Genomic DNA, 8781 nt, shown 5'->3' with positions numbered 1-8781 from the left:
GAGGGCTTATGCTGGCTGTCTTGGAGGCAGGAAATTAGAGGATTTTCAGTAGTGGTGGTGAGGATCCAATCCCAAAGACAGCATGTATCAGTTGAAAGCCCTTGAGAAAGGAAGCTGTGCAAACCCTGGTCCATAGCTGGAAGAACACAGAAGTTCCATCAGTAGGAATTGTGGGTAGATGAGACAGTGAGAACATCTGTAAACTCCTGGTTTCTCCAGCTGAGTCGAGAGTGTGTACAACCTTCCCCAAGCTAACAGCCGCTACAAGATTTGAAATCAAATCATATCTTCTAAGTCTGTGATGTTTTGTTCTCCTGTTGTTGATTCAGGGACTGAATTAGGGCCTTGGACATGCAAGGCACAGCTGCACTGCTAAGCCCCAGCCCCAGCTCCTTCACTCATTGCCTTGTATGAAATTCCCTTTTATTAACTGTATGATGTTACATTTATCCCACCTCTGTAGTAACTTGGCTAACACCTCCTTTTCCTTCAGTGGGGTCGATGTTGATGCCCACTCTCAGCCAGTCCTAGCCCCAGATGAGATGTTTCTTGTGTTGCTGCTCATTTCCTACCCTCCTCATAGCACTTAACACACTAACAAGTTCCCTGATTGCTTTGCTGCCTCCGTCTCCTGGACTCGACAGTTCTTTACGGTGGAGTCCCGACTTCCCATCACTGCGCTTCAGGGCCTCCCTCAACACTTGACATACAGTAAGGTGGTTTTTAGGGTAGTCTCTGGGTGGTATTTCAAGTGCTGCATCTTAGACCTTATACACATTCAGACTGTTGTTCAGGCTTCAGCGCTGTTCCATATCTCCAGAATGTTTTCATCATTTCAAACTGAACCCCTCCCTTAACAATGAACTACTCTACCCTCTGTCATTATGCGTTTGACCGTTCTAGACTTGTCATCCAGGTAGAAGCAGATGTGGCCGTCCTTCTGTATTTGGTGTATTTCTTTCTCTCGGCCCAGCGTGCTTACATTCCCAGGCGAACAACTGTGGTTGTACGTTGTCACAGTTTCTGCACTCCTCAAAGTGCACGCTTGGCTTAGCTCGCATCCATCTTTTGGTTATTGTGCAAGATGGAGCTATAAATAGACAGTCACAAACATCTTTACTTTTAAATATAATAGTAAATAGTTAAAATAAATTTAAGTCTAAAAAGACCGTGTGAAAGGCAGAGCTTGTCAGAATGATATTAAAAACAGTTATAATGAATAGTTTTACCTAGTGAGAACTGTACCGAGAAATTAAATAATGGACATTTTTCTCCTCGCTTTGGATCACAGTGTAGCCAGTACTAGTTTTATGAAACCCAGGTTATCTTGTTTATCAATCCTGACAGAAACAATGAAGAGATAACACTACAGGCCAGAATCCCACATCAACACAGACATAGAAACCACTGACACAATGTCAGCAACCTAAACCTGCAACCGATCAAAAGTGAGCCGGATGTGATAGTGTATACCTCTAATCCCAGCCACTTGGGTGGCTATATAGTTAGTCTAGTCAGGAAGATTGTGAGTCTTGCCAGACTGGACTACTTAATAAGACCTGTTCCAAACAGAAGTAAAAAGGGGGCTGGGGAATAGCTCAGTGGTAGGTCACTTGGTGGCATGTGCAAGTATTTTAATCCCCAAAATACTTCCCACCCCCAAATGTTAGGTTATGCTAACTGGCTAGATTATTCCAGTATATTGAGTTGTTTTCACATTGGAAAGTCAAAGGCTGGGAAGATGCTCAGCAGGTGCTGCTGTGCAAGTGTGAAGACCTGAGTTTCTTGCACCCAGCACCCAGATGAAAAGCCAGATGTGGTATTGCATGCCGATAACCCAGAGCTAGAAAGCAGAGAAGGGAGAATAATAGGGCTTGCCGGCCGGCCAGCCTGACCAGTCAGTGAGTTAGTTCCAAGTTCAGTGAGATGACTCATCTTAAGAAATGAGGGAGAGAAGGGCCAGTGAGTTGATTCAGTGGATAGTGGGCACTTGCCACCAAGTCCAGCAACTTGAGTTCAATCCCCTGAACCCGCTTGGCAGAAAGAGAGAAGCAATTCAGGCAAGTTGTTTTCTGACCTCCACACATACATGCACCTCCTGACGTGCACACACTCACATCTTCTAAATGGAAGGTCATAGAGGATGGTGTCTGATGTCAGTATCATGCGTGCGGAGGCGTGTAAACACCTCCCCCAACACTAGTTTTTAAAAACTTGATATGCTGATTCTGACTTGATTTATAGCAACATAGTAAATTTTTTTTAAACAAGAATAAAACTGGGAGATAGAGAATGGAAATGTTTTAGCAAGACAGCTTACTTCTGAGAACATTAGAATTTAAGAATGGGCAAAAAGTGGAGCTGATATTTCACCATTGTAAATTCTCTCAACCTTTTATAAATTGCCGCCTGAAATATAAAATAATAGGACGACAGCTACAAAAAATAGTTCATCAGTTCTTTATAAATGTGAACATACACCTGCCCCACAGCTTAGAAATTCTACTAGGTATTTACCCAGAGACATAAAGACATATGTCTGTCTACCTAAGTAATTGTCCTGCTTCCGTGCAATGGAATATAAGGTGCAGCAGTGCAAGAAAGAGCTGATGAGCTTGCTCTGCTTCCTCTTGCCATATATAAGTATAGCAAACTTCGCTACTCCAAACAGCATATGCTTATTACCCCAGAATTTCTGTGAGTCAGGAGCCCAGGCATAGCTTAGCTGGTTGCTCTAGCAAGGATCCTGTGAGACTGTGATGAAGGTGCCAGCCAGGCAACGATCTGCCTTCTTTCCACCTGGATGTCTATTGGCAGCATCAGTTCCTTGCACTTTTAAGATGAAGCTTCAAGTTTTTGCTTCATATTTAAGAAGCCACCCTGAATCCTAAAGGTCACCAGATAATTCTTATATCTTATATAATGTCAGATATACTTAAAGTTCAGTTACCAGAGAACAACTCATTTCACAATAAGTCTTTTGAAGAATTTCTCAAACTTGAAGAAAGTGTACCTTTATTTATTTATCTATTTATTTGTATGAGGTGTCAACACTCAGAACTGGTGAAGATCACTTGTTTCTTTCTTTTCTAATTATTAGACTCTATCAGTCTCTTCCTTAAGTAAAATAAACATCTCTTCCAAATTTACAGATTTTGAGCAAACCGGTAACATCTTTATATTCTTTATACTTTTGATTTTATTCACCTAGTAACCTGGTGGTAGGATATCTAATTTACCATACATGGTTAGCAGTGTTTCTAGAAGGATCCTAATGCCTGTAGTGATTAGGGGAAAGTATGCCTCATGGAGCATTCTTCTCCCTGCTTTTTTTTTTTGTCTCTCTACATGATTAATGGGAGCCTTAATTGCATGCTCACCTTTATACTCAATGTAGTTTGTATGTGCCAACAGGAATATTAAAGTTCATGCATAGTGATGAGAATGCAGATGAGCAGATGAGAGACCACTAGGATCTTAGGACCTTAACTGTCCAGTCCTTTTGCTGAATTCTCTTTCAACAATGGTAGCATAAAGACGACTGGTACAGAAATCACCTTATAGATATTTTACTAATAGTAAGAACGTTTTATGATTCATAATTGGATAGAGGTATTGTTTAGATTGTTTTGAGATTTAAAAATCATGCTTCAGTAGTACTGCTTTTTTCCATCCCCTCCTCTTCTACCTTTTGCCGGCTCTCACCGGGATATGTCTGTGTGACCTGTGGTAGCTGAGAAAGTGGGTCTGATTGTCAAAGTTAGTGATCACATGGAACATGTCCAGCTGTGGTCTTTACTTGTTATGGATTCATAACAAACAGTAGTGCCACCGGCCATCATCTAAAGAGGTTTCAGGTATCTGGTTTGTGAAGAATCATAAATATACAATTTTATTGCAGTAGTTAATGTTTATGTATCCATTTAAAGCAAAGATCATGAAATGATCATTTAAAATGAAGCCTGGAGAAGCCGGTGGTCCTTTTTCAGAGAATGATGTGCTGTGACAGTGACTGGCTGGCACCCAGCATTCAGCATCTGGACTCTGTTACATTCTCAAACTTATAAATGGATATTTTAAAATAAAACCAATAAACATCAGAAATCACATGTTTTAACACAATATGATATATAGATACTGAAATTTTTAATTCTATATAATTTTTATGTCATAAAACTTTCTTTCAATTTTTATAAACTAATATTTAAAGATGTATAACAAGAGATAGTACTCCCATGTCTTCACCTTTATTAAAACCTTTTAAAATAAGTAGGGGTGCGGCTTGGTGGTGCAGAGTGCTTGCCTGCCTTGCACAAGGCCCCTGGGTTCAATCTTCAAGTACTGAAAAAGATGGGAGAATCTTTTGTAATGCTCTATGTTTATTAAAACATCTTTTTCCAATCTTGGAAGAAATCTGAAAATGCTGCTCTGTGGACTTCCCGGTAAAGCAGTTATTTTGCGGTGTTTTCTCCTGATCATAGTGTGCATTATACTGTTACACTTCATCACAGTCTCTTCCCACTGGTATGTGTTTATAGACTCTAGAATATACAGTAATCATTAGTAGATATATAATAGCTGATCATGAAGTTTGTTTTAGGTATTAGAGTAGTGGTTTGCATTAGATATATACTTGTTACTGAATGGATTGTACTAAATGACAGCCCTGTGGGTTGGCACACATTTTCTTTAAAGGACCAGATGGTATTTTGGACTTTGTGGGTCATTTGGGCTATTGCAGTTGCTCAATTCTGCTGCTGTAGCCATAGATACAAATCAGCATGGCTGTGTTTTGATAAAATTATATTTATAGACCCTGAAAATTTAAGTTACTTATAATTTTCATATGTCATGAAATATGCATCTTTTGACATTTAAAAACGCCACATAAAGATGTAAAAACAAGCAGTAGACTGAATTTAGCTTGAGTCTCAAATTTGCTGAATACTGTCTTGGTGGTTGACTGTTCTGAACTAAGTTCTAATGTGAATTAAAGCTGAAGAGTTATCTGAAACTTTTAAGAAGTGTAGGCCTTACACTGAATGATTTAATCCAACCTCTTTTCTGGGGGAAAAAATCAACAAATATAAATAACATTTTGACAATAAAGAAGTAGTTGAAAATATTGGAAATCACTTCTTTTCCTTGATGACATAGAGGAGTTCTGATGTTACAAAGCCTTTTATTTCTAATGGGCAAGAACTATTACAATTCATTGTAATATATATTGGAATATGCATTGGACATGTGCATGCATGTAAGTATTAAAGACTTACTTTCTCAGGGCATTTGCATGATAGATAAATTTCCCATTGGTGCGCCCTGATGTTGACAACCTACAGTCATATAAAATCTTTGCAAGTTTTAGTTCAGATGGGTCAAATAGAAGCTAAGGATAGTAAAAAGAGAATGCAGAAAAGAATCAGATGTAGAGTAATTCACAAATGGAGTAGAGAGTGCTGAGCACGTGGGTCAGTGCAGGAGAGCACAGCAAAGGGGCAGTAATCCCAGCCCACAGTGCAATGTCTGTTTCCACACCCACGACCATGCAGAACTAGACTCTGCAGAAAGGTAGGTCCTGGTGTTATTATTTGTGTGATAAAGCATTCGGCAAAGCTGACTTGAAGAGTGGTGTCTGGTCTGTTGAGCTGGGAGAGCTCTGTCTTCACGGACATTTACCATGTTTAATTCCCAGCCTGCTCAGTCTGTCTGAACCTCGTTCCCTGGTGTGTGGAACGGGGTCGATGTTTTGTCCTTTCTGCCATGGTTAGGTTTGCAGCTAGCCCTCCTCCTTCTTTGGTGCCCTTTGCTGCTAAAGGTTGACAGACTGCTTAGGAAGGCATGGTTGATTTCAGAGCCAAGGCAAGGGCAGATCTTCAAACCTGGAGAATTTATCTAATTTCCCTATAAGATACGGAAGGACACTTAACGGTTTTACAGAGAAGGCCGAGTCAACTAAAATTAGAAAACTGTTTTTCCCTTTCTAAAGCAGTAGTTCTCAACATTGACTTGCGACCCTTTTGGGGGTCTAATGACCCTTTCACATGGGTTTCCTAAGACAGTTGGAAGACACAGATATTTACATTATAATTCATAAAAGTAGCAAAATTACAGTTATCAAATGGCAACAAAAGTAATTTTATAGTTGGGGGTTACCACAACCCGTGGGACTATCTTAATGGGTCGCAACAAGGAAGGTTGAGAACCACTGCTCTAGAGACTACATAGCCAACAGTGAGCTTTTCAGAATTTCCTGTAAACCCTCATAGGACAAGCAGATGTTATTGAGTCTTTGCTTTTGAAAACATATATAGACAATGTATAAGACTGGGGTGGTGCTGTACACCTTTAATCTTATACTTGTGAGGCAGAGGCAGGAAGATTTCTGTGAGTTCAAAGCCAGCCTGGTCTACAAAGCCAATTGCAAGCCATCCAAAGCTACATAGTGAGCCCCTGCCTCAAATAAAACAAAACAGAAAAACAAACATAGATGTACTAAATACAATGAACAATAAGAATACATTTATATGTTTATATGCTAAACAGTAAGCTGAAGATATATGTAAATATAAAAATCATGTAGCTTTCAAAACAACTATTTGCTATAGGTACCATTTTAATTTCCATTTTACAGAATCGAAATCTGATGCTTTGAAAATTAAGTTGCCCTGGGTACTGTAGCTAGAAGTGATAGAGATGGAAGGAGAACCAGACAGTCTGGTCTAGAGCATGCTGTGTAGCTTTTCTGGTCTAGAGCAGGCTGTGTAGCATTTCTTATCTAGAGCATGCTGTGTAGTGTTTCTGCTCTAGAGCATGCTGTACAGCGTTTCTTATCTACAGCATGCTGTGCAGCTTTTCTGGACAGAGCTGCTCCACTCCCTTCCCTGCACCATAGCTAGGAAGTGATGGAGGTGAAAGGAAAACCCAGGCAGTCTGATCTAGAGCATGCTGTACAGCTTTTCTGATCTAGTGCATACTATGTGGCTTTTCTGATCTAGACTGTGCTGTGTGGCTTTCCTGATCTAGAGCATGCTGTGTAGCTTTCCTGATCTAGAACATGCGGTGTGGCTTTCCTGATCTAGAGCACACTCTGTAGCTTTCCTGATCTAGAGCACACTCTGTAGCTTTCCTGATCTAGAGAGCACATTGTGTGCCTTTCCTGATCTAGAGCGTGCTGTGTAGCTTTCTTGATCTAGAGCATGCTGTGTAGCTTTCCTGATCTAGAGCGTACTGTGTAGCATTCCTGATCTAGAGTGTACTGTGTGGCTTTCCTGATCTAGAGCATGCTGTGTAGCGTTCCTGATCTAGAGCAGGCTGTATAGCTTTTCTGGACGCAGCTGCTCTATTCCCTTCCCTCTGCTGCAGTGTCTACTAAGTGGGCATTGAACCAGTGTCTGTGCTCCACCTCTGTATCCTGCCTCCCAAGAGTTCAAGTGAAGACTGATGGTATTCTCCAGCCACAGATGGCAGCTACTTACTAGAGCACATAAGAAGAAAAATTCCTGTAATAAAAACTTTTCTAAATCCTCGATAAATTGGGCAATTACAAATTCAGATTTTCAGAATAATATAATTTTGACATTGCCTAGAACTTTATTGTGATTTGTTCTTTATTCCATAAATAGACTAAATTGAATTCTGATGATTACGAGCTGCGGTTTTGAAGATAAGAAACTGTCCTCGGGACAGTCTAGTATTTTTTCACAACACCTGTCACCACCTGACTTTATACATCTGTGTGTTTAGTTCCTGTACCCACTTCCCTCGTATTTGTGCTACAGTCGATTGAGGCATTTCATCTGCTCAAACTCCAGTATTTAAAACAGTTCATCATAGATGTTTAAAAAATATCTTATAGATGAATGGATCAAAGCTTTATGTATGGCCAGCAAGATGGCTGAGCAAGTAAAAGCTCTTGCCATTAAACTTGATAACCTGGGTTCCATTCCCAAAACCAACATGGTAGAAGGAGAGAAGTGACTTTGCTAGGTTACCCTCTGATCTCCACACATGCTGTTGGGTCCCTCATTAAAAAAAAGTGTAAAAGGAAAAAAATGTTTACTTTGGATAAATTATGGAAAACAGATATTTAAATGCTATTTTTCATTCTAGCGTGGATTAGAAGAACAAGAAAGACTCCACCTACTATGGAGGTAAGAATACATGGGAAAATATTCAAATGGTTTATGCTTGTAATGCTGTGTTTTCAGCTGAGAACTTGTACTACTAAACATACATAAATTCTTGGGAAAAATATACATCTCAGAGTATTAATTTTACTCTGTAAGAAGTAATTCTCAAGTATTTCTAGAAAAATATTTTATTATAATATATTACCATTACATAGAAATAAAATATTGTATGATAAAAATATATGCACATATTCTTGTATTCTTATAATTTTTCTTTATTCTTGAGAACTTCATGCGTGGATTCAATGAAATATAATTATATCCATTTTCTCATTTCTCTCCACCAACTACCCTGTATCCCCCTCTCACATTCCCATCTCTCAATTTCATGTCTCTTTTTGTTTTTCTTCTTTCTTTTTCCATAATCCATTGAGCCCTTTTAGCACATATGTGGATGGACATGGGGACAGCCACTGCCATAGAAAGCTTACCAGTGGGAATATCCTCAAGAGGGAATGATTCTCCCTCTCTCAGCAACCATCAAGTGCCAACAGCTTCTGCTGAGGGGCGGGGTGTGGAGAACACACTGCCCACCCACACATCCTGGAGTTTTGCCTTGTTTGACCTTGTGCAGGGACTGTGAGTGGAG

The 8781-nt window shown here is 39.8% G+C and overlaps 1 protein-coding gene across 1 annotated transcript in view; it reads left to right on the top strand.

Moving 5' to 3' along the window:
* The window catches only part of Ndufaf2 (NADH:ubiquinone oxidoreductase complex assembly factor 2), a 118631-nt gene that overhangs the window by 76538 nt on the left and 33312 nt on the right, over positions 1–8781 (top strand). Inside the window, exon 3 of the mRNA XM_005356771.2 lies at positions 8113–8153. Within this exon, the coding sequence (XP_005356828.1) occupies positions 8113–8153 (41 nt within the window). The remainder of the gene's footprint in view (positions 1–8112; positions 8154–8781) is intronic.

Source organism: Microtus ochrogaster, chromosome 19 (genome assembly GCF_000317375.1).
Source record: "Microtus ochrogaster isolate Prairie Vole_2 chromosome 19, MicOch1.0, whole genome shotgun sequence".
Classification (NCBI taxonomy): Eukaryota; Metazoa; Chordata; class Mammalia; order Rodentia; family Cricetidae; genus Microtus; species Microtus ochrogaster.
The sequence above is the reverse complement of the archived record's forward strand: the minus strand, read 5'-3'. Positions and strand labels throughout refer to the sequence as shown.